Below are 27,048 nucleotides of genomic sequence, written 5' to 3'. Positions count from 1 at the left end.
TCCTGATTAACATATTTAAAGTCACAATCACAACTGCATGGGATAGCTAGAGGACAGAGATGGCTCCCTGTTATAATAGGAGGGAAGGGAGTTATATGGACATAGATATGCTAATACACTTGGTGGGTGAGAAAGTTCTTTTCTTAGTGAAAAAAGAAGCTGAGAGCAAGGAGAGAGAACAGGTGAGAAATACTCCTGGGGAGAGGTTGAGTGTGAATTGCTTTAGTATTCTCACAGGGTGTTGTGGGTCTTGATTTTCAGGACAAGTTTTAAGTGAAAAGAGTCAGCATTTGTTTTTTCTCCAGCCATGGTCAGCTGCTTAGGTACAGGTGCAGAAAAGCTGAAGTGACTGGGTATAAACACAAGCTGAGTTTTCAGTTCACAAGGACAGAGAACTTAGGGCATAGGCAAGGGAAATGATGTCCATGCTACATAAAGAGGAACACGATAGTGACAGACTTTTAGATGAGGGACAGCTGACAGAAGCAACTGTCTATACATCTTGGTAGAGTCATAGAATTGTTGGGTTTGGCATAATCAACAGAGTGACCTAGAAAGAGGAGTAGGATGCTACAAGTTGAGAGTCTGGGGAGGTAATGACAAATCCTAGAGCAGTGTCTCCAAACTACAGGTTGAGTCCATCTGTGGGTGATGAAGTCAATTTGGTGGGTCAGTTTCTCAATCAGCATTTACAAATCTTGGCTGTGCACGAGTCACCTAGAGAAACTTAAATGCCTAACACCTTACTCCCGAGGATTCTGATTGACTTGGACAGATGATGTAAGGTTCAGAAACCAGTTTTTTATTAAAAAAAAATTTTTTTTTGGTTGCTTTTTTGGAGGCTCCCAGGCTGGGGATCGAATCAGAGCTATGGCTCCTGGCCTACACCACAGCCACAGCAATGCAGGATCCTTAACCTACTGGGGGAGGCCAGGGATCAAACCTGCATCCTCATGGATCCTAGTCAGATTCGTTTCTGCTGAGCCATGATGGGAACTCCTGTTTAACCATCTTGTAAACGGATTTCAAACAGAAACTTTGACTCTATTTTTTATATTCTGAACTAACTGGGAATAAAAAAAAGTCAGCAAAAATAATGCCTGGAATCTGAGTTCAGAGATTTCCCCATATCCCACCATGATAAAATCTGATTTGAATAAATTGTACTTAATTTTAGAATAATATTGCTAAAATTATAAAAATATGTGTAGGGAGCAAATAAATTGACTGGAAAGTTTATTGGAAAAATCTATGTCAAGCTCCATAATTGAAAATTATTTAAAACAAATTAAAAACATCTATAAAAGGTCAGAACAGTCAGTACTTTAAGATCAAACTAATTAAAAAACTCTAGTAGCATGGTTATGAAAATAACAATTATAGCAAGCTATACATTTTTAGAAAACATTAAAAATAAAATATCTAACAAAATATGTCTTGCTGTTGCTTTGGGGGAAAAGGTGGGAACAAATAATTTTTATTTTATTTACACACATTTATTAAAAGATATTCCATATGCCATTGAAAACAATATTATTTCTATTGCATTTTGCTCTAATACACAAATTCACACACAGGAGATGGAAAATATAAAATTACAAGGGTGGTGGAAAGTAAGCCACATCATAGCCACACACACACTGAGCACCAGGGGAGAATCTAAACATATAAGAAATATTAGTTGTAGAAAAAAAGCACTGTGTGCCCCCATGTGCACACAAACACACAAACTCCACTTTATAACCACAGGAAAAAAGAAATATACCATAAATAAATGCTCTTCCATTTTCCTATGTCAGTTTTTAAGTTCTTTTTGGATCATAATGAAGTCTATTAAAAACAGGATTTTCTTCAAATGTGTATGGTTCAAACACGATTAGTTTCCATATGACAATCTATATTCTGTTCTTTTATTAATATCTGCATATATCTAAATTCCTTAAAATTATAACTTTGAAAATTGTGGGAAGCTGTTTTCTATTTAATATGCCACAGTGCAAAGACTGATAAATTACAATACACAGGTTTAGAAGCAAAAAACAGGATATTATTGAATGTATATACTTTGGTACTCAAAATTTTAAATTAGTAAGGTAAGGAATTTTACTTACTGAAAAATGTCCCAAATTTCTATTCTATCATTTTACAAAATTCTAAATACAGCTTTCAGTTTGATTCTGAGAGTCTGTATAATGTGAAGAGTCCATGTGATAGCCAAAATAACAAAATACTGTATATAATCTACAAATGTATCTTTCCCATCATAGTTCTGCTAGTTGGCAGTAACAAATACATGGTAACCATTATTTTATCAAGATCTCTGTTATTATACAAATAGACTTGAATATATCCCCCTCAATGATAGATAGCATATTGCGAATAATTAATTTTACATTTAGATGAAAAAAGTTAAACATGACAGCATAGCACCAAGTTGATCATCCTTTGTGAATGCATTGAAGATTTGGGTCATAAACATAAGAATGAAAGTTAAATACACTTTAAAAACAAGTACAGTAAGAATATTTACAAACATACACCATGGCTCATTAAGAAAAAGATTATTAAAGCATAATGTGAACAATACATTATATTAATTCACAGTATAAACATACTTTGGGGAGTAATTTTAAGTCAGGAACAATGAAAACACACAACATCAGCACTAGTAATACATATTCTGTTCTGTCATATACATGAAAATATACACATAGATACAGTTCTTTTAAACTCAATTTTTTACATAAATATTCACTGATTTAAATAAAAGTTGACAGAGGTAGAATTTGTGTCAATGTTCATGATTTTCAGGAACAAGTATTTCAAATATTTCATTACTGTTTGTCCTTTAAAAAAATCCATATAGCCAACTCACTGAAAGCTGTCATCCTGAAAAAGAGGGACGGGGAAAAGACATTAGGAAAAAAGGATTAAATTAATATGTTCATGAAAAACTGAAATTCAGTAAGGTTTTAATTGAAATTATAGTCTCTAATAAAACCTTTGCCCACAATCAAGTTATATTTAATAGTTGAGAAGAACTGTTCTGTATTTCAGATATTCCTTCTGAACTACCAAAGTACATCGAAGTACTGAGTACTAAAAAAATGATATACAGTGAAAAGAATGGGGTAAACAGGGCTTGTTAACTGAGAAAAACCACTCAGAAGAAGGAAGAATAGGGTTAATAAAATTATACACAAGTACTATAAATTATGTTCTGAGTCTTTTTAAAAATTTTATTTATTTATTTTTCTTTTTTGGGTGCTCCACAGCAAATGGTATTGCCCATTCGAGCTGCAGTTGTGACCTAAACCACACCTGCACAATGCTGGATCTTTAACCCATGGTCTGGGGCTGGGGACTGAACCTGCATCCCAATGCTCCCAAGACGCCGCCAATCCTGTTGCACCACAGTGGAAATGCCTATGTTCTACTAGTCTTAAAAATAGGACGTTAGGGGTAGTCAAATATTTTCCCAATATTTGACCCTATGTGCTATCTAATTACCCTCCCAATGAAAACACCTCACATGTTAAAATATGAAAAATCACACTCTGGAAACACTGAGAAAGTAACTTTTCCTACACCTAAGAAGACCTACTTGAAGAAATTATCAGGCAAGTTGTGAAATAATGATGTAAAAGATTATTCACAGGAAAAAAAGGAAACAACTCTACGTCCCATGAGGAGAATGACTAAATGAATCACCGAACATCCACATGATGAACTACTAAATCACTATTTTAAAATGGCATTTTATAAAATGCTTTTTTTGGTGTGTGTGTGTCTTTTTGCCATTTCTTGGGCTGCTCCCATGGCATATGGAGGTTCCCAGGCTAGGGCTTGAATTGGAGCTGCAGCTGCCGGCCTACGCCTGAGCCACAGCAACGTGGGATCCCAACCATGTCTGCAATCCACACCACAGCTCATAGCAATGCTGGATCCTCAACCCACTGAGCAAGGCCGGGGATCAAACCTGCAATCTCATGGTTCCTAGTTGGATTTGTTAACCACTGAGCCACGACGGGAACTCCAAAAAATGCTTTTAATGATCAGAATAAACGCATGCAACCATATTAAGGGCGAAATCTCCACAGAACAATACAAGCTGGTACAAATCATTGTAAAGATGATTTCTATTAGAGTTACATATGTGTATCTACATGTTTGTATATATTTATTCCAAATTAAAGAAGGATGTATACCAAAATGCTAAATGTTATTTTCTCTGGTTGTGGGATTTTGATTTGTCGGTCCATGTTCACAGAATTTTCACAACAGCCAAAAGTTGGAAGCAACTCAAGGTATGAATGGATAAAGTATAAATACAGGTACTATGGGAGACCATTCAGCCTGCAAAAGCAAGGGGATTCTGACACATGTTCCCACGTGGATAAAACCTGAAAACGTTACAGTGAGGGAAATAAGATAGTCCCCAAAAGACCAACACCGCATGATTCTACCTACATAAGGGACAGGGAGCAGTAACATTCAGAGACAGAAGTTGTATAGGTGGTTGCCAGCGAGGGTAGGGGGTAGAGGGGTTGTGGGAATGGGGAGTTATTGTTTAATGAGTAGCAAGTTTCAGTGGGGAAGAAAAAAGTTCTGGAGGGAGTTCCTGTCGTGGCTCAGTGGTTAACAAACCTGACGAGTATCCATGAGGATTAGGGTTGGATCCCTGGCCTCGCTCAGTGGGTTAAGGATCCAGCATTGCCATGAGCTGTGGTGTAGCTTGCAGACACGGCTCAGATCCCGCGTGGCTGTGGCTATGGTGTAGGCTGGCGGCTACATCTCCAACTCGACCCCTTCCTGGGAACCTCCATATGCCACGAATGTGGACCTAAAAAAACAAAACAAAACAAAACAAAACAAAAAAGTTCTGGAGACTGATAGTACAGACGATTTTTTGCATCTATTACATGTGGAAGTTCCTGAGTCAGGGACTGAACCTATGCCACAGGGACAACGCCAGATCCTTAACCTACTGCAACAGAAGGGAACTCCAGATTTTTGTACAAGAGAGTGAATATACTAACTGCTAGAGAAACATACACTTAAAAATGGTTAAAATGGGGAGTTCCATCATGGCTCAGGGGAAATGAATCTGACTAGTAATCGGGTTTGAGGTTTCGATCCCTGGCCTCAGTGGGTTCACTCACGATCTGGCATTGCTGTGGCTGTGATGTAGGCCGGCAGCTACAGGTCTGATTCAACCCCTAGCTTGGGAACCTCCATATGCTGCGGGTGCAGCCTTAACAAGACACACACACACAAAAAGTTTAAAATGGGGAGTTCCCATTGTGGCTTCGCAGGTTAAGAACCTGACATAGTGTCTGTGAGGATGTGGGTTTGAGCCTTGGCCTTGCTCAGTGGATTAAGGATCTGGAGTTGCTGCAAGCTGCGACACAGGTCACAGACATGGCTCGGATCCTGCATTGCTGTGGCTGTGGTTTAGGCTGGCAGCTGCAGCTCTGATTCGACCCCTAGCCTGGGAACTTCCATATGATGCTGATGTGGCCGTAAAAAAAAAAGAAAATAGAAAAAAATGATTAAAATGAACATTTCCATGGTAGCATGGTGGGTTAAGGACCCAGCATTGTCACTGCTATGGTTCAGGTTGCTGCTGTGGCTCGGGTTTTATCCCTGGCCTGGGAACTTCTGCATGCTGTGGGTGCAGACAAAAAAAATGGTTAAAGTGATAAATTTGATCCTATGTACATTTTACTCCAATGAAAAAAAAGTACGAAAAAGTGATTTTGGTTTTCTTCTTTATACCTCTGTATTTTGTTTTCTCAGTGAGCATGTTTTAGATGCAGTAATCAAAACAGTTAAAACAAAATTGGATTATATGGAGTTCCCGTCGTGGCGCAGTGGTTAACGAATCCGACTAGGAACCATGAGGTTGCGGGTTCGGTCCCTGCCCTTGCTCAGTGGGTTAACGATCCGGCGTTGCCGTGAACTGTGGTGTAGGTTGCAGACGTGGCTCGGATCCCGCGTTGCTGTGGCTCTGGCGTAGGCCGGTGGCTACAGCTCCGATTCAACCCCTAGCCTGGGAACCTCCATATGCCACGGAAGCAGCCCAAGAAATAGCAACAACAACAAAAGACAAAAAAAGACCAAAAAAAAAAAAAAATTGGATTATATATTTTAACTCTTAGAGATACTGTAAATATGACTTCATATCAGTACTTCAGTCATTTCTGGATACTTAAGAAGAAATTCCTTAAAATGAGTTCTGGTAACAATATTAGAGAATATGAATGGAAATGTGTTACCAATTAACATTCTTAGGATGCTCTGGGAATTTGATGGTTGTAGACATTTTCTAATTCACGTCTACCAGAACTGGCTATAATATAAAAAAAAGGAACATAACAAGAAGTTGACAAGGATGTGGAAAACTGGAATTCTTACACTGCTAATGCAAAATGGTATGGTCATGTGGAAAAAGTATGGTAGGTATTCAAAAAGTTAAACATAGAATTACCTTAAGACCCAGCAACTCTAGAGATTTGAAAACAGACTAAAATAGATACTTGTACACCAATGTTCACAGCAGCAGTGTTCAATAGCTAAGAGGCGAAAACAACCCAGGTTTCCATCAACTGATGAATGGAAGTACAAAATGTGGTTTAAACACAAAGGATTATTATTCAAGCATGAAAAGGAATGCAGTTCTGATACATGGTCCAACATGGATGAACTTTGAAATATTGTGCTAAATGAAATAAGCCAGATGCAAAAAGACAAATATTACAGAAGTTCGCTTGCATCAAAATCTGGGATAGGCTGATTTATGGACAGAAAGGAGATTAGCAGTTATGAGGGTTGAGGAGGTGAGGTTAGGGACCTGGAGGGTTACTGCTTAGTGGGTACAATTTCCGTTTGTGGTGATGAAAAACTCTTGGAAACAGTGCTAATAGTTGCATACCATCGTGAATTTAATGCCGCTGAGAACTACACTTCAAAAAATAGTCAAGGGGAGCTCCCTGGTGGCTCAGCAGGTTAAAGAGCCGGTGTTGTTACTGCTGTGCCTTGGGGGGTTACTGTGGCACGGGTTTGATCCCTGGCCCAGGAACTTTTTTTTTTGGTCTTTTTAGGGCTGTGCCCATGGCATATGGAAGTTCCCAGGTTAGGGGTCAAATCAGAGCTATAGCTGACAGTCTACACCACAGCCACTGCAATGCCGGATCCTTAACCCACTGATCGAGGCCAGGGATCAAACTTGCATCCTCATGGATACTAGTCAGATTCGTTTCTGCTGAGCCATGATGGGAATTCCCTGGCTCAGAACCTTGGACATGCTATAGATGTGGCCAAAAAAAAAAAAAAAAAGTTATGCAAACAAAGTTCATATTATACACAGTTTATCACATTTTTTTTTTTTTTTATTTTCCCACTGTACAGCAAGGGGGTCAGGTTCAGTTTATCACATTTTTAAAAAGTTTTCTAGGAGTCCCTGGTGGCTTAATGGGTTAAAAATCCAGCAGTGTCACTGCTATGGTGCAGGTTTAATTCCTGGCCCAGGAGCTTCCACATATGTGCTGCAGGCATGGCCAAAAAAAAAAAGTTTTCTAACTCATGACAGCTTTAGAGTCTGCTGGAATCTACTGTTCTACACCAACACCCCTTACAGTCTGGTCTGGAGACCCCCGGCTGTCGAGCCTCTTCTCATTAAACTTCGGAATCTTCTGCTACTTCACGCTTATCATCCCGAGGGTGTACAGGTACAGGGTCTGGGGGCTGTGTGACGTGAAAGGCCAGTTAGTCAGTACTTCAGGTTTGTGGGCCTCAGGGTCTCTGTCACAGGTACTCAATTCTGTCACGGCACAGAGCAGTCTTGGACACCACATAAACAAAAGTGTGGGGCTACGCTCCAGTAAAGCTTACCTTTCAAAAACAGGCAGTGGCATGGATTAGGCCCACAGGCCCATCGGGTTCTACCAACCCCTGATCTAAAATGCAGCTGTGAATCAAGCACGAAAGTGTTTGTGTCACAACTGCTAGGAGGCTTTATAATGAGAATGTGAACCTCATCTAATCGCACTTCAATTTATGCAGCAGTTTAGAAGCTGTGAGGACACAGTGACTGCAGCCAGCACTGAGAAGTGGTCCTCAAAATGAAAGAGAATAACAAAAGCTTTATTATTATTATTTTTTTTTGGTCTTTTTGCCTTTTCTAGGGCCGCTCCCAAGGCATATGGAGGTTCCCAGGCTAGGGGTCCAATCGGAGCTGTAGCCCCCCCGTCTATGCCAGGGCCACAGCAACTCGGGATCTGAGCCGCACCTGCAACTTACACCACAGCTCACGGCAACGCCGGATCCTCAACCCACTGAGCAAGGTCAGGGATTGAACCCACAACCTCGTGGTTCCTAGTCGGATTCGTTAACCACTGAGCCATGACAGGAACTCCGAAAGAGAATAACAAATGTTTTATTCAAACAAACACAAAAGCCAAAACACAGCAATCAGGAAACATTTAAACACAGGCCTGACAAACCCCAAAACACCTGGGGCATCAGCATGTTAGAGCACAAAACTAATGTTGGTCGTGAGGCTTCCCAGTAACCCAGGAAAGGCTTAACCATCATCTATAGACTTCCATGGAAAGCACGCATCCTGTTAAAAAGGATGGGTTTGACTATTTCTGTTGGCCAACCTGACTGTCAGACCCAGGGTCTGATAGGCTTCTTTCCCACTCATCCTGGCTCCAGGACCCGCTGCGATGCTCGGCCTGCCTGGCTCAGCCGTGCCCTAGGGCTTCACAGCCACTGTGGAAAACCGCCTGCCATACCCTCAAGCTGGAACATGCACACGTCCAGTGGCCTGACAATTTTACTCCTAAATGTACACCCAAAAGAAATGCACACCTCTGCTTCCAACATATGGGTACGAGAACGTGCATCACAACCATTGTCAGAACCCAGACTGGAAATTACCAAACGCCCATCAAAAACAAAACAAGTAAACGGAACGTGATCACACAGTGGAATCCTATAGGGCCCAAGACTGGACCATCTACAAGTGCACAGAATGGTGCGGCTGTGTCTTACAAAGGTTCTGCTGAGAAAAAAAGAGGAAGGCCATTTCATTTATAACATGTCCAGAAACAGACAAAGGGAATCTCTGCCTTTAATAATCAGGATACTTACTTTTATTTTTTATTTTTATTTTTAGGGCCGTACCTGTGGCATACGGAGGTTCTCAGGCTAGGGGTCAAATCAGAGCTGCAGCCACCAGCCTACACCACACTCGGGATCTGAGCTGCGTTTGCGATCTACACCACAGCTCCCGACAATGTGAGATCCTTAACCCACTGAGCATGGCCAGGGATAGAACCTGTGTCCTCATGGATATTAGTCAGATTTGTTCCCACTGAGCCTCGATGGGAACTCCAGGACAGTTACTTTTAAAGCAAGGCTGGAGTTCCCATCATGACTCAGCGGAAACAAACCTGACTATTATCCCTGAGGATGTAATTCGATCCCTGCCCTTGCTCGGTGGGTTAAGGATCTGGTGTTGCCATGAGCTGTGGTGTACTTCACAGACATGGCTCGGATCCCAAGCTGTGGTATAGGCTGGCAGCTGCAGCTCCGATTTGACCCTTAACCTGGGAACCTCCATATGCTGCAAGTACACCCTAAAAAGCAAAAAACAAACAAACAAACATACAAAAAAACAAAACAGGGCTTGTCACCAGAGGGAAACCCAAAAGAGGTCATGTTTTTGTTTCTTGAACTGGGTGCAGGCTGCATGGGTATGTTCAATTTGTAAGAATCCGATGAGTTGTACACTGTCATACAGTGCTTTCTGTCTATATATCACATATACATTTATTTTAAAAATCTTTCCTAGCTTTCAATATTATTTAGTGGTCGAGAACTGATTGTACTGTTCATTTCATAACTCCTTCTGGTCTTCCTGCCTCTGGTTTCAACTCTTCCCCAAAGGGCCCAAGTGCAGTTGTGACATTAATCCACCAAGGACCGGTTCTCATGGAACCCTCCTCCTCTGGCACCCTCCTCTACACAGAGCCTTGGGCAGCTCCCTGAAGCAGGGGAAGGGTCTTCCACTCAACAGGCTCCCGGCCACACCCTTCGCCCTCGTTATTCCCTGGCAGTCTGCTGTTCCTGTTACACTGAGTCCCCTGGGCCACATGCTCCTGTTGCTAAGTCTCTGTCCACTTTCACTATTATTTGTACCTTGAGTTTGGCCCCTCGTCAAATATCGCCCTGTGATATACATACACATATATACATTTGGCCGCCTCTTGGCACATGGAGTTCCTAGGCCAGGGCTCAGACCCGAATTGCAGTTTCCACCTAAGCCACAGCTGCAGCAACACTGGATCCTTAACCCAGTGTGCCAGGCCGGGGATCCAATCTCCATCACAGGGCTCCCAAGACGCCGCCAATCCCATTGCGCCGCAGCGGGAACTCCGCCCTGTGATACCTTATATTGTCATTTAATTGTTGTTGTAAACATCTTCTCTCTCTTTTTGTCAGTCACATTCTCCGAAAGTGGATGTTTTCAGCCAGAGACTAAACCTGCACTGCAGCAGCGACTTGAGCTTCTGCAATGACACTGCTGGATCCTTAGCCTGTTGCACCACAAGGGAACTCTCCTGTCTTCTCTTTTCTGACTGAGGTATGACTTACGTACAATAAAACGCAGGGACGGTAAACGCTCTGTTCAGTGAGGCATCACAACCGTGAGCCCCTGGGTTACCAGACAACCATCACCACCCAGAGCCAGCACGCACCACCACCTCTGACACCTCCTGAGCACCTCGGCCGCAACATCCCCTCCTTGCAGACAGAAAACTGCTCCGAGTTCTCACAACCAGAGAGCAGCTCTGCTTGTCCTGGCTGTTACGTACATACCTTTGTAAGAATCAGCTCCCGTGCTCAGGGGAAGGCAGCGGAGAGCGCCGAGCAGAGCTCAGGGGCGGTGTGCGAAGTCCAGTCCGCCGCATCTCCTGCACAGCTCGCTCTCTGTGGGTCAACATCAAACAGGAGGTTGTGCCAACACGCCGTACACAAACAAGGTCCTACTATTAGTTAAGCAATGACTACTCAATTAATTAGTATTTCTCCTAAATTTAAATCCTATGTCTTTACATCATTTTTAAGTTGTGGAAAAAAGGTTTCAATGAAAGAAATATGTACTTTAAGAGGTTATTCAAAGCCCCTCTGAATACACGTTTTCAAAGCTGGTTGGTCCCCCTCTGCCCCTACCTTTCCCACCTCTTCTTGCACATAAGTCTAGTCCTCTTCCTTCTTCCTGCCTTCAAGCTCCCAAGTGTCAGGAGTGACATGATCCACTTTCTCTTATGCTCCCCCCACCAAGGCTGGTCCGGCACTCACGGCATGGTGACTGCACTATCTCTACTGTCAGCCCTTCAGTCTGTGACTCAGACCCTTTCTGACTTGAGATCTTCAGCATCCAGGACTTCCACCTACATGGGTGCTCCACCGTTTTTTCATTATCATCCACTAAAAAACCTTTCTTAGATGTCTCCCACCCCCAGACAAATACACCCATCATCAAATTTTTATGCATAGATACGCTGCTAATGTACTGTGGCCCCTCGGAAAGCCCAAAATTATAATACCCAAGGTTTCTGTGCCATTCCCTCTTCCCCAAAACTGATACTGGCCCCTGCAGTGACCGCAGTGCTTCTTTAAGAATGCATGATCTGGAAGTTCCCGTCATGGCTCAGCAGAAATGAATCTGGCTAGCATCCATGAGGATGCAGGTTTGATCCCTGGCCCCACTCAGTGGGTTAAGGATCTTGCGTTGCTGTAAGCTGTGGTGTAAGTTGAAGACACGGTTCGGATCCCACGCTGCTGTGGCTGTAGGCTGGCAGCTGTAGCTCCGATCTGACCCTTAGCCTGGGTCCATATGCCATGAGTGCAGCTCTAAAAGGACGGAAAAAAAAAAAAAAAAAAAAAAAAAGGAATGCATGATCTAGATCTTGCTGGATGGGAAAGAGAAGGAACAAGATGGTCAGGTGGGTGAGGGTTTCTTTGGGGTCAAAGGAAAAAGGGGAGGAATTAATGGGGGTCTGTAACTCTAGACAAGAGAGCTTGACTGAGGACCCTTACATTGAAGAGGATTTCCATGTCAGTAATAAATGAAAATCATTAAATATATACAGTTTAGCACATTCAGAAAACAGATCTTCTAAATTATAAGAAATTAGCACTGCTCTCATGACGATGCACCCTCTAATTTCATTTCTCTTTGAAATAATAAATAATGATTTCCTAGCAAATTCCATTTATACTCCAAATTGCCTATCACTCAAAAGTTTTGATGCAAACGAATAAGAATAAAATTAGAGAACTCAGTATGACTGGGGCATTTTGCTGTACAGCAGAAAATGACAAAACACTGTAAATCAACCATAATGAAAAAATAATAAAAATCCTAAAAAAAATTAGAACTCAAAAAACAATCTGACCACTATTTGAGAATGAAATCTTAGGACTGCTGACGTCTATGGCATTGATACAGCAGGAGAGTGTAATGGAAGAAAAGTGACTTGACAAACTGATTCTCAAATCAGATTTGGATTTTAACCACTAAAGCAGGTCTCATTCCTGTTAGTGATCCCTGGAGGTTAAATTTTTCAACATAATAAGGCAAATGAACTGAAATATAAGTGAGTATGAAAACTGCTAAGCTAATTACTAAGGGGATCTATTGTAAAGATTAAGAATATAGGCTTTAAAGTGAGACACACTTGCCTGGATTTTAGTCTTGGGTCTGCTATTTACTATTTGTGTGATATTAGTTTCTGATAAGATAACATATTACCATATGTCAATGATAATAACATTATCATTGTTATACGGGATTAACAGATACATACAGAGCATCTGGTACACATTTGTTAACTGTCCTATGATCATCAGCATCGTCGCTTTTATGAAGACTTGTATTTGGAATCTCCCAGGGGACCATAATGCTTTGAGCTTCTGTAGACTCTATTAGCTTGCTGATTCCATAACTACATCTTTTGAAGGAATGACTTCATTTTTTTTTTCTTTCTCTTTTTAGGGCCGCACCCACGGCATAGGGAGGTTCCCAGGCTAGGGGTCAAACTTGAGCTGCAGATGCTGGCCTACACCACAGCCACAGCAATGCAGGATCTGAGCTGCATCTGTGACCTACACCACAGCTCATGGCAACACCGGATCCTGACCCATTGAGCGAAGCCAGGGATCAAATCTGTGTCCTCATAGATACCAGTCGGGTTCTTAACCCACTGAGCCATGGGAAGTGCAGTGATGCCCTGACTTTGCCCTGAGCAGCACTAGGTAACGTTAATACCAGATGTGCTGCTTTGTTTACTGTAGGGCTGCCCTTCTAGGAAGAATTACCAAGAATTTATCTTACACATTAATGCTAAGAGAAGTTTGCTCTCTGTAAGCCGTTATTCAATCCTTTTTGGAATAGAACAGAGAATAAATAAAAACACTGGAAATAAATAAAAACTAAAAATATCTTCTTACCGTTCATATCTTTCAGTTGAAATCTGCCTTTTCAGAACATCAAGATCTGTCTGTAATTGTGCCATTTTAGCCCGAAGCATGGTGTTTTCTCGGCTTTGACTATTTCTTAAAAACAAATTTAAAAAGTCAATAAAGGAGTTCCCGTCGTGGTGCAGTGGAAACAAATCTGACTAGTCTCCATGAGGACACAGGTTCAACTCCTGGCCTCTCTCAGTGAGTTAAGGATCCAGTATTGCCTTAAGCTGTGGTGTCGGTTGCACATGCGGCTGGGATCCCGCATTGCTGTGGCTGTGGTGTAGGCTGGCGGCTACAGCTCCAGTTCAACCCTTAGCCTGGGAACCTCCATATGCCGCGAGTGCGGCCCCCGAAACAACAACAACAAAAAAGACAAAAAATAAAATAAAATAAAGAACAAGAGTTAAAAAAAATCAAATAAATAACAAACATCCTGTTTTGTAGAGTCAAGTATTATAGACTTTTGTTTTTGTTATTAATAAATACAAATGAAGTTGACATATAAGGATGAAAAAAGAGAAGATCAGGACTTTTCAACAATAATTCTATAAATATCTGGAGCTTCCATCACAAAGTTTTCTTTTTTGTTCATCTCATTTATTTGACAAACATTTACCTTCTCACATGTGCTAAGCTCTAGAGCCATGCTGGAGATACAAATCGAGAAGACATGAACTGTAACATCAAAACATAGAGTTTCTTATTGGCTCTTCTTTGATGCCTACCTCAGAGAGACAAATATTTCTAACTCCTTTTAAAGTTAATTATTCCACTGTACTATCTACCTTGGGTTTCCTCACTTCTTCCAAAAATATGTCCAAACTCCTCCATCCTAAAAAGATAACCTCATCAATCTCCTAAAAGGCCATCAATGCACTTCGGAGGGTCAAGTCTCGTGGCCCTTTCCCAGTCTTTTTCCTAATGCGCAATGTGAGACTCCGCCATTTTGCCCCATCTGAAATGCTTTCCCTTTTCCTCGAATTGAGGCATTTTTCTAGCATTCACTCCTCCCCTTCTGTGATTCTACCTCTATGGTGAAGATAAATAGTCACACCTCTAAGTATGTCTCTTTTCTGCACTAAAGCCCTGAATTTCCAAAAGTAGCTGTCACATTAGCAAAATATTTTGGTTCTGTACCAACCACTGCACTCCCAGGCCCATGTATACCCAAAAATGGAAAAAAACTTATGTTCCTCCCATATTTTTGTATCATTTGTTTTATGCTACAAATCTATAGAAAATGATTCACTGTTGAAAAATTATTTGTGACAGGCTATTTTCCACATAAGTTGATTTATGACACTTACAATTTGCTTTCTGAAAGGGTTAATTTCTCTTTAAGTAGCTGAATTTCTGTATCCTTCTCATGGGAGGTTAAATGAGAATGAAATTCTTTATCTCTGTTTGTAGCCAACAATGATTCAAGGTTTTTAATCGTGTGTCTCTCACTTGACAGTTGTTTTTTTAACAGCTCTGATTCTGTTTTTACATTTTCTAATTCCATTGCAACCTACAAGAAGAACAAAGCAAGATTACTTTGGTACAATTTTAGACTTACTCTGCAGCCACTCCATCCCCAAGGAGGCCCTTTTTGTCTATTAAATATGTATATTCTGATTACATAGTCAAGCCAGTCTTGAAGCTTCTCAGTACCTGAAAATAAAGTTACTACTAAATGAATGAAAACTGGAAACATCTGTGTTTAAAAACATACGCTGGGTTGTTTTAAGTAATTTTTCAATTTGAGAATGGCCAAGTTCCCACTAACTTGACTTTTAAAATTAAGTAAGATTTTTATAAGCAAAAACATTCCACTTAGGAAGCAATGAATTGCTCTACCCTTCATTTAAGTCTTACTTTTATTTTTTTATTTTTTTTGGCCATGCCCACAAAATGTGGAAGTTCCTGGGCCAGGGATCGAGCTTGCACCACAGCACTGAAAATGCCAGGTCCTTAACCCCTAGGCCACCAGGGTACTCCTAAGTCTTAATTAAACAGAGAAAGAATGTATTGGGAGACTTGTAGTCTCTAAATACTCATCTAGTCCAAACGGCACCTAATTTTATCACCACGTTTTCCTGAGAAACCTTGGGAAAGATTCTAGAAGTCAAATCTAGTTGTCAAAATCCTGTGGTCATAAGTCACTGCTCTGAAGGAGGACAAATACATAGGCAGTGAAGGGTAAGGTAAAACAATGAGAGCAGGACAAAATATGCACTGTGCCAGAATGCTATCTTCCATGTTCTCACCCTCTCCAACTCAAGGCTTTTGGAATTCAACTGTTGGGTCATGATGTCTTTGCCAGAATCAAGCTTAATGCAAAGTTCTCTGAGAGATGACAAGTCATTTAACACTGCTGCTTTCTCCTCTTCCTGCTGTCTCAGCTCTTCTTCTAATCTAGACACGGCTTTTGCCATTGATGAGATCTGAGATTCATAAGCATGATGTGCATTTATGTGCTGAAAACAGAAAAAGAAACAGGTACAAAGTTAAAGGAACCAAGGAATTTTAAAGGTTCGAATCTGTGTAGGTATAACCTCACTTTATAAATCTCTAAGAGCTAATGTTTGCACATTTTAAGATACTATCAGGAAGTTGTTTCTATTTAAAGGTGGTCTGTTTATGCTTAAAAAAAAATAAATTCGGAGTTCCCGTCGTGACGCAGTGGTTAACGAATCCGACTAGGAACCATGAGGTCGAGGGTTCGGTCCCTGCCCTTGCTCAGTGGGTTAACGATCCGGCGTTGCCGTGAACTGTGGTGTAGGTTGCAGACGGGGCTCGGATCCCACGTTGCTGTGGCTCTGGCGTAGGCCGGTGGCTACAGCTCCGATTCAACCCCTAGCCCGGGAACCTCCATATGCCGAGGGAGCGGCCCAAGAAATAGCAACAACAACAACAACAACAACAAAAAGACAAAAGACAAAAAAAAAAAAAAAAAAAAAAAATTTCTGTGTAAGTATCAATCACAGTAACGAAGTATCTCATGAGTATGTTTGGAAGATGTGAAGATGAAAAATACTGTTTTAGAGTTGTGACTATGAGGGATCTTTGAAATTAACATATAAGTGTTTCCTTTATAATTTCTCTTTTTTACAATAATGCCTTTTTTAGAAAAAGTAACATAGATACTTGCCACTCTTCAATTGTTTTTAGTTAAATTCTGAATTCCCATAATGGAATTTTCAAATGCCCTGTGGCATAAGAAGTTCCTGGGCCAGGGCTCGAATCCAAGCTGCAGCTGTGACAGATGCCACAGCTGTGGCAATGCTGGATCCTTAACCCTCTGAGTGAGGCCAGGGATCAAACCTGCATCCTCATGGATGCTAGTCAGATTTGTTTCCACTGAGCCACAATGGGAACTCCCTGGACTTTGTTTTAAAACTGAAGTCATATTTAAATTTAATTTAACCTAATAATAGTACACAACTTTATAAGATTTTAATAACTAAAATAATGAACAAAATTTGAAATACTGATAAAGAATGTTTTCCTAGAATAATCCACATTTAGAATTTTTCACAATTTGAACTGTAGGTGATAAATACAGATATAAACTCCACTTATAGAATTTAGGAAGAATTTCACCTTTGAAAAATAAATTATTAAGCAGGCTTTACTGAAATGAATGAACATTGAAAATCTCACACAATACTGTGAAGATTTAATAAATTTCAACGGTGGCAGAAAAGTAAATATTTGGATTTTCTAGATACTAGTGAATTCATCAAAATTCCCCCAAACATAAATGTGGGTCGGTTTCATATACCACATAAGAACATGAAGAATGACAAAGAACTAATGAATACTTTCTCCCGAGAACTTTTTTTTTTTTTCTTCCATTTCTTGGGCCGCTCCCGTGGCGTATGGAGTTCCCAGGCTAGGGGTCTAATTGGAGCTGTAGCTGCCAGCCTACGCCAGAGCCACAGCAACGCAGGATCTGAGCCGCATCTGCGACCTACACCACAGCTCATGGCAACGCTGCATCCTTAACCCACTGAGCAAGGCCAGGGATCGAACCTGCAACCTCATGGTTCCTAGTCGGATTCGTTAACCACTGCGCCACAACGGGAACTCCCCGAGAACTATTTTGATAGTTGAAAAAACTTCCTTTAGTTCTTACACTCTTAAAAAAAACCTACAGAAATAGTGTGTTAGTTTCCTAGGACAGCTGGAACAAATAGCTGGGAAGCTTAAAAAGGCAGAAACTTGTCCGCTTGCAGTTCTGGTGGTTCCGGTCTGAGACTGAGTTGGTGGCAGAAGTGGTGTCTCTTAGGTTCTGAGGAAGAATCTGCTTGGAGCCTCTTGTCCTGTGCTTGTGGGTTGGGGGAAGGGCCCTGGGGGCTCCTGGCCTGCAGACAAACCACTCCAGCCCTGCCTGGTCTTCAGCTGGCTTCCGCCCACATGTCTTCTAGGCCAGGTTTTGCTTGTCTTGTAAGGATACCAGTCATGGCGTTAGGGCCCGTCCTGGTCCAGTATGACCAGTTGTGGCATCAGGGCCTGTCCTAGTACAGTATAACTTCATCTGAAATTGATAAGATTTGCCAGGATCCTATTTCCAAAATAGTCATATTCGTAGACACTGGTGGTTAGGAATTCATTATATTCCGGGGGGGGGGGGGCATAGTTCTACCAACCTTCTGTCTCCCCCAAATTCGAGTTATTCCCAAGTGCAAAATATATTCATTCTATCCCAACATTTCAACATCAACTCTAAGTGCAAATTCTTCTCTACCTCAGGATGGTTAAGACTCTGGGTCTAGTCCATCCTGGGCAATGACCTATTCCCCTTCTGCAGATCTGTGATACAAGGAGACAAGCGACCTCCCTCTAAAATACAATGGCAGAACAGTCTTAAAATGGAGGTCCCATTTTAAAAGGGTGAAAATGTAATAAAGGAGTTACTAAACCAAAGTAAGCCTGCAATCAAGCAGGAAACTTCCGTTGGCTTTCAGGGCCTACACATCATTGCCTACGCCCTGATGCTTTGTCTCCCAGGCCTCCTGGGGCAGTCCTCAGCAGCTGGGGCTCTCCCCATGCATGCCCAGGGCCATGCCCTTTGGGGGTGCCAGAGCAGGAACAGCCCACCAGCCTTTGAGCTGCCGCCGCAGCCCTGGGGCTCTGAGGCACCTTCAGAGTCACCCTTCCCTTTTCTTGAAGGAGAACATTTTTGTAACTCTACTGGCCCATTTTCTGCAGTAGGAGCAGAGGTTCAGCTTTCTCTCCTCCATCCCTTTTCTGCCCCTTTCAGTCCAAGCTGGCAGTGTTCCCATCAGGGCAACTGGCTTGACCTATGAAGCACTCACTTCATCTCTTTACCAAGAGGCTATTCTTGGCCCTGCCTCAAGAATACACTGTCTGTACAGGTTAAGATGTGCCTTTCCAAATCATTAAGCTTGGGCTCCTTTTTTCTGCTCAGAAATTCCTTCCTCAATTTTTCCCTTAGCAGAAATGAAGCTGCACCTTCATATTTGGCTTGGAAGTTTCCTCATAGAATTACTCAAGTTCATCACTGAGAAACTGTGCTTTTCTTCTAAGAGCAGACCGCAATTCAGCAAGTCCTCTGCCACGGTATTGTTAAGAATCACCAGCACCCAGTAATGTGCCTTGATTCCACTCCAGACCTTATTAGAAGGATATTCTTATTCCTGGACCAATTCCACTGATGACAAATTATGTATTCTGTAAAACCACAAGTTTTCCTTGCAGCTTGCCTTTTTTTCCCTGAGTTCTCACCAGAGTTGCCTTTAATGTCCGTCTTTCTACTAACACTCTTTCCAAGGTAACCTTGGCTGCTTGTCTCAGGTACCTCAGAGCTCTCATGTGTGCGTCACCTAATTCCACAGACCCGTTGCAGGTTTGATACATCAGCACCCCTTCCACAGACTAGATCCTTCCAATAACAGAGACGACTGCTCACAGCTCCGGAGGGCCGGGCTGAGGTCTGGGCATCAGCGGGCACATGCTCTGAACCCTCCTGGCCATGCTGACTGGGACCGTCCTTGGCGGACACATAGCTGCAGCTTTTGCCTCCGCCTTCAGACAGTCCCTCCCCGTGTCGTCTGTGTCTAAATCTTCCTCAGTTTATAAGGACACTGCTGTTAGGTCAGGGTGTACCCCACCTAGCATGACCTCATTTTCACTTCATTACATCTGCAAAGACTCTATTTTCAGTCTATTTAGTTGATGGTTGTTCAGCAGTTAGTTGTGATTTTGGTGTTTTCCGTGACAGGAGGTGAGCTCAAGGCCTTTGGTCCCCTGTCCCGTCTGGAATCTATTTCCTCTTCAGTAACACCACACTCACAGGTAGCAAGAGGAAGGACAGGAATACACATGGGGTGAGGGGGGCATAATCCTATGCACCACAGGTCATCAATACTTTCCTCTGAAAGATGAAGACTGACCTCAATATGGTATCAACAAAACACAAGAACAGAACAGCTACTGTTCTACATCAATCTAACTTACTTAGGGTTCTATATTTTAACTGAATTCAAAATTTTATTAAGAGACATATTAGATTGTCTTTATAACAAAAGCTTACTCAAATCCACATGCAACAGATAGATAAAAAAAAATCCACATGCAAAAGAATGAAGCTGGAATCTTATCTTTTTTTTTTTTTTTTGTCTTTTGTCTTTTTTGTTGTTGTTGTTGTTATTGTTGCTATTTCTTGGGCCGCTCCCGCGGCATATGGAGGTTCCCAGGCTAGGGGTCGAATCGGAGCTGTAGCCACCGGCCTACGCCAGAGCCACAGCAACGTGGGATCCGAGCCGCGTCTGCAACCTACACCACAGCTCACGGCAACGCAGGATCGTTAACCCACTGAGCAAGGGCAGGGACCGAACCCGCAACCTCATGGTTCCTAGTCGGATTCGTTAACCACTGCGCCACGACGGGAACTCCTGGAATCTTATCTTGTATCATACAAAAATTAACTCAAAATGGATCAAAGACCTCAACATAAAAGCTAAAATTATAAAACTCATAGAAAAAAAAAAAAACCAGAAAAAGCTTCATGATGTTGGCTTTAACAATGATTTCTTAGATATGACACTGAAAATACAGACAACGAGAAGAACAGATACACTGGACTTCATCAAAACTTAAAACTTCTGTAGGAGTTCCTGCTGTGGCACAGTGGGTTAAGGATCTGGGGTTGCTGCAGCTGTGGTGTAGGCTGCAGTTCCAGCTCAGATTCGATCCTGGCCCAGGGAACTTCCATATGCTGCAGGGGTGGCGGAAAAAGAAAACAACAACAACAAAAGCCAAAAACACTTCTGTGTATCAAAGGAGAAAACTGAGTGACGGATGGCCACAAGATGGGAGAAAATACTTATAAATCTCACATCTAAGAAGGGGTTAGTATACAGAATATATAAATAAATCCTACAACCCAACAACAAAAAACCTCATTAAAAATAGACAAAGGGTTTGAATAAATATTTCTCCAAAGAAAATACACAAATGGCCAATAAACAACAAAAAGATGCTCAACAGGACTAATCATTAAGAAAACATAAGTCAAAACCAAAACGAAATACTTCACTCTCACTGGGATTGCTATTATTTAGAAAACAAAACAAAAAACCAAAAATAACAAGTGTTGGCAAGGCTGTGGCAAGACTAGAGCCTTATATTGAGATGGGAACGTAAAACAGGGCTGGCCTGGTGTAAAACTGCATGGCAGTTCCTCAAAAAATTCAACATAGCATTACAGTATGACCCAGAAATGCCACGTCTAGGCACATCCTAAAGAATTGACTCAAATAGATGCTGTACAGCCAGGTCAGTGGCAGCAATATTCTCAACAGCCAAAAATGGAAACAAAGCAAATGCTCACTGACAGAGGAATGGGTAAACAAGATGTGGTACGCACATACAGTGGAGTATTATCCAGACTTAAAAAAGAATTCAATTCTGACATGCCACCACATGAATGAACCTTGAGATCTAGTGAACTATGTGAAATAATTCAGTTGCAAAAAGACAAATACTGTATAAATCACTTAATTGAGGTACACAGAAGAGTCCAATTCATAGAGAGAAGCAGCGGAATGTGGTTGTCAGTGGCTGTGGGACAGAGAAAGGAGACTGAATGTTTAATGGGTACAGAGTTTTAGCTGCAGAGACGAGAAAGTGTTGGAGAAGGATGGTGTGACAGTCGCACAAAATGCATGTACTAACTGCCACTGTATACTTAAAAATGGTTAAAATGGTAAATTTGATGTTATGTCTATTTGACTACAATAGAAAAGTAATGGGGTTCCTAAGGAAATTCTCAGAGGTAGAGACAAGAGATTACCATTGACCTGGATTTTATCAATCAAGTGCGGGTGAATGATTTCTGCTTTACTAAATAAGGTCTGCACAAGACAAATGAAAATACCTACCTCCTGAATTTCCTTTTCTAGCAGCTCCACTCTCTCTCGAAGGTGTCTCCTCTCGGTGTCAATGGAGAGCAGCTCCAGGCGGACCGAGCTGCTCTCACCCTCAGCTTGGTGGGCTTTGACCTCCCAGTCTTCAGCACGGTGGTGAAGCATCTGAAATCTATCCAGCAAATCCTGGTTTTCTTTTTCCTGGTTGAACCACAATTAAATTGTTTCTCAATTAGTAATTGCCACTCATGTCATTAACATATACACACATCAGGATTTTTGTTTTAATTTAGGCAGCATAAGCCACTTGTGCAGACAGTATACTAAGTAAGATCTGTGAAGAAATATACAAAGACAGTAGGTAAGAGCTTCGCTCTTAGACGTTATCATCTCACAGAGGAGATGGAATAAAGAAACATGAAAAAGTTAAAGAAAATCAGTGTTAAATCCAACAGAAACAGGCTTTTTTTTCACCTTAGCAGCCATTAAGCTCTCCCATCGTGACACTTCAGTTATGTAATTATGGACTCGACTTTTCATTTCCTCTTTTTCTTGCACTGCTGCTTCTAATTCCAATGAAATTTGCTGTAAGTCAGAAAAGTGAAGACAAATTTAAAACGAACGTAGCACCTAACGAGTTCTATTTATGTTCAAATAGCTTTTTGTGAATCTGGAGAATAAGAGTGAGTAGGAAAAAAGGAAAACTGCTCTTGGGCATTATTTTCACATGTTTTTCCTGAGTGATCCTGACTTTTTTTTTTTTTTTACCAGATATTACGCATTTCCCACAATACAGCTGACCATGTATCTGGCATTTAAACTAAGGGCTAGTTATGCTCAGGAGTTGTTGACATTAAAAAAAAAAATCATATATCAGCAATATGCTCTGTAATGAATAATTTTTTAAAACATAAAATATTTAAAATAGGAAAATCATTGGTCTTTTTGGTATAATCTTTCAATAAACCAGCAAAAATAAAACAAGTTTCTTTCAGCATTTGCCATTCTAAAACATTCTTTAGTTAACTTGCAGGTATATCACTGAGCCACTGGAAATAAGTACAAATAATTAAAATCCATCATGGGTCTTTAAAACAACACTTTTTGGGGTAGGCACACATGGCATGTGGAAGTTCCTGGGACAGGGATCGAACCCTTGCCACAGCTGTAACCAGAGCCAGAGCAGTGACAACACCAGATCCTTAACCTGCTGAGCCATGAGGGAACTCCTAAAACACATCAACTCTACCTGAGGAGCTGACAGCGATTTCTGCCATAGAGGACACAGTGCCCCTAGCAAGGATGAGACCACAGCTGAACCCTTTTGTAAGACAGAGCAGCATTCTAAACATTCACTTTATTTTTTGGCTGTGCCCATGGCACGCAGGAGTTCCCAAGCCAAGGATCAAACCCCAGCCACAGGAGGGACCCAAACCGCTGCAGTGACAACACCAGTTCCTTAAGCTGCTGTGCCACATGGGAACTCCAAAACCACATTTTAAAATACCCTTATAAACACCATTCTCCTTAAAAAAAATATTTCTTTTGTTGCTGATATTTATATAATTAAAATTTAGAAAACATAGTTACAGCTTTAAAATTCAGCCGTGACTATACTGTAAAACTCTGTATTAGGAAACTACCAAAGTCGATGCCCTGTGCTCATACCTGGTTTTCTCTTGCCACTGTAGCCAGATCATCCTGTAACCTTCTGTTTTCCTTAAAGGATATTTCTTTAGCTCTTCCTACTTCATCGAGTTCCTTGTGAGCTGCATCAAGCTGGCGCTGGAGGCTGCTGATCTCACGGTCCCGATGAAGCAATGTTTCCTTGAGCTGGCTGTTACAGGAGTGGGGCAGCAATAATTTTAAAGGAAGCTCTTTGGAAACTTTAGTTCACTTTAAAGAAAATTGTTGTGTCTAAACTAAGAACACTAAGAATTCAAGAAAGGACAATGACTGCATTAAGACATTGACTAACTAGTGAAGCAGACATTTTAGAGCTCTACCAATTATCATGTGCAAATTGATTATTCCAAAAGTCAAGTAAAAACAGAACTTTACAGGTGTTAGGAGCAGAACATAAATGATTCAACTGGCAAACATTTATTTATTTATTTTATTTATTTATTTTTTTTTGTCTTTTTGCTATTTCTTGGGCCGCTCCCGCGGCATATGGAGGTTCCCAGGCTAGGGGTCGAATCGGAGCTGTAGCCACAGGCCTACGCCAGAGCCACAGCAACGCGGGATCCGAGCCGCGTCTGCAACCTACACCACAGCTCACGGCAACGCAGGATCGTTAACCCACTGAGCAAGGGCAGGGACCGAACCCGCAACCTCATGGTTCCTAGTCGGATTCATTAACCACTGCGCCACGACGGGAACTCCGGCAAACATTTATTAATGTTTAAGTCCCCACTATTATACAATACATAAGGGTATGTATAATAAATACAAGTAGCAACTTTTGCCTTGAAGTAGAGAGACTGGACATAAAAAGTAAAATCTTGTAACAGTGTTCAAAAAGCTTTAGATGTAGAATAAATTTAACACACTGGCTACTAAAGCAATCTAAGTTTTAATGATTAGGGTCTGCACAGGGTAATTACAGTAGAAATGAGAAGTATATATGTATAAAAATAATCAATGACATAACTGCTTAGATGTGGAAGACAGAGAAGGGAAGAAAGTTAAAAGAGGCATTTCCACGCAGGAGACTGAGAAAATGATAACTGCCACTGGCAAAAATTAGAAAATAGAAAAAGATATCCAAAATATACAAACAGCTCATTAAAAAAACAAAACAAAACAAAAAAACAAATGAAAAAGGCAAAAAAATCTAAAAATTTTCCAATTTCTCCAAAAAAGACAAACAGATGGCCAATAGTTACATGAAAAAATGCTCATCATCACTAGTTAAAGAAACTCAAATCAAAACTACAATGAGGTACCACCTCACATTGGTCAGAAGTGCCTCATTAAAAAGTCTACAAATAAATCCTAGAGAGGGTGTGGAGAAAAGGGAACCCTTTTCCACTGCTGGTGAGCATATTAAGTTGGTATAACCACTAAGGAAAACAGTATGGAGGTACCTCAGAAAACTGAAAATGGAATTACCATGTGATTCAGTAGTCCCACTCCTAGGCATATACCCAGACAAAACTATAATCCAGAAAGATTTATGCACCCCTATGTTGATTGTAGCACTGTTCACAATAGCCAAGACATGGAAACAACCTAAGTGTTCATCTACAGATGAATGGATTAAGAAGATGTGGTATGCTTACACAATGGAATGCTACTCAGCCATAAAAAAGAACAAAATGATGCCACTGGCAGCAACACAGATGCAACGAGAGATTCTCCTACTAAGTGAAGTAAGTCAGAAAGAGAAAGACAAATACCACATGCTATCACTTATATCTGGAATCTAATATATGACACAATGAATCTGTCTACAAAACAGACTCGTGGACATGAGAGCAGACTTGTGGTTGCCAAGGGTGAGGGGTTTGGGGGAGGGACTGAGTGGGAGGATGGGGTTAGTAGATGTGAGCTATTGTATTTAGGATGGATAAACAACAAGGTCCTACTGTATAGCATAGGGAATTCTATTTAATATCCTATGATGAACCATAATAGAAAAGAACATTAAAAAAAATATACATAGGAGTTCCTCTGTGGCTTAGTAGGCTAAGGACCAGGTGTTGTCACTGCTGTGGTTCAGGTCACTGTTGTGGCATGGGTTTGACTCCTGGCACAGGAACTTCCACAAGCCACGTAGCAGCCAAAAAGAAAAAAAAAAAAAGTGTTTTCCTTTTGGAGTTCCCTTGTGGCTCAAGATACAGCTGTGGCATGTAACTCATGTTACAGACCCTGGCCTGAGGACTTTCACATGCTGAAGGTGCGGCCAGAAAACAAAAATGCAAATATATATATATATATATATGTAACTGAATCACTTTGCTGTGCAGCAGAAATTAACACAACATTGTGAATCACCTATACTTCAGTAAAACAAGTCACAAAAATTTTCCTATTGCTAGACTGCTATTCAAAAAGTTGCATTCACTGAAAATTTCTAAAAAAGCTAAATGCCATTCCTTTGATTACTTACTTCAAAGAAGATTCATACTCTGAGACTGTTAGCTTCATCTGAGTAATAGCTTTTTCCTACAGAAATTATAAAAATATGTAAGATTCTATACCATTCATACAGAAATATCCTCAGGTGAATATATACAGTTTATCACATTTACATGGTTTAAATCCAATTATATAAATTATGCTACAAAAGAGCCCCAAGTAAACACATCTCCATGTCCTGATTATAGTTCAGACATGCGTGTATTTCTGTGCACTCTAAGAATATGAATTGTTTCCCTGAGTTTGCTGTAATTATATAACTTAAACAATATTCTAGAAATAGAACTCTTAGAGATTCAAATTACTGGGATAAACTGAAATTTAAACATAGTAGAAAATATGGCTTTGGGTCTTAGGAACTTTATACATGAGTAGTAAGAACTGCATATCTGAAACAGAGGATAAAATAATATTTTCTGTTTAGATGCTGGATAACATTACTTAATAGTCACATACTTTATTAGCTAGGATTTCGTGCAAGTTTGCAATCTTCTCTGTCTTTTCATCTACTGTCTCCTGAAGAATGTCTTTTTCTTTGTCAATAACACCAATGGTCTTTTTCATCATGTGAGCCTCTTCATTCTGTGATGTCATCTTGAGGTGCAGTTTACCTATAAATGAAAAGAAATGTTGGCTAGACAAAGTAAATTAGGATTAGCAAAAACAACATTTAAAAACACCTACCTATTTTTTCCTCCAATATTTTAACTTGTGCCTGGGCTGATTCAACTTCAGTTCTTTTCAGGGAAAGTCGGTGCTGACAGTCCTCAAGTGACTGCTGGAGCTGCTCATTTGCCAGCCTGAACAATCAGTGGACAAAAACAAGTGGAACTCTTTAGCTCTGGTACAAGTCATTTTTTTAAAAATGGAAGATCTTAAAAAATATATTTTTCTTATTTTTAAAGTTTCTTTTATCTTATTTTAAAGCTCTTCCAGTATAATCAATGGCCTTATATTATATATATTATTTCTTTCTGTCCATCATTCTTCA

The 27,048-nt window shown here is 40.8% G+C and overlaps 1 protein-coding gene across 7 annotated transcripts in view; it reads right to left on the bottom strand.

Moving 5' to 3' along the window:
• Window positions 1–1,219: 1,219 nt before the first annotated feature.
• CEP135 (centrosomal protein 135) overlaps window positions 1,220–27,048 on the bottom strand; it is a 72,577-nt gene continuing 46,748 nt past the window's right edge. For 6 of the 7 annotated variants that reach the window (XR_014812571.1, XR_014812572.1, XM_084972309.1 and 3 more), the window contains 11 exons: window positions 26,742–26,857; window positions 26,514–26,668; window positions 26,029–26,084; window positions 23,583–23,751; window positions 22,389–22,499; window positions 21,930–22,115; window positions 15,789–15,998; window positions 14,847–15,049; window positions 13,525–13,629; window positions 10,888–10,998; window positions 1,220–2,889 (listed from right to left, as the gene is read on the bottom strand). Coding sequence is in view for 5 of the 7 variants with exons in the window: in XM_084972309.1 (XP_084828435.1) it covers window positions 10,899–10,998; window positions 13,525–13,629; window positions 14,847–15,049; window positions 15,789–15,998; window positions 21,930–22,115; window positions 22,389–22,499; window positions 23,583–23,751; window positions 26,029–26,084; window positions 26,514–26,668; window positions 26,742–26,857 (1,411 nt within the window). In the remaining 2 variants the exon portion in view is untranslated. Of the gene's footprint in view, window positions 2,890–10,887; window positions 10,999–13,524; window positions 13,630–14,846; window positions 15,050–15,788; window positions 15,999–21,929; window positions 22,116–22,388; window positions 22,500–23,582; window positions 23,752–26,028; window positions 26,085–26,513; window positions 26,669–26,714; window positions 26,858–27,048 lie in introns of those variants that run through there. The other variant, XM_084972310.1, reaches the window with a different exon arrangement.

The sequence above is a fragment of the Sus scrofa genome, chromosome 8 (assembly GCF_054392235.1).
Source record: "Sus scrofa isolate SSC_HxYL_T2T_F1_AM1 chromosome 8, Sscrofa_HxYL_maternal_Yorkshire_Landrace_v2.0, whole genome shotgun sequence".
Taxonomy (NCBI): Eukaryota; Metazoa; Chordata; class Mammalia; order Artiodactyla; family Suidae; genus Sus; species Sus scrofa.
This window is presented reverse-complemented; position numbering and strand designations above follow the sequence as displayed.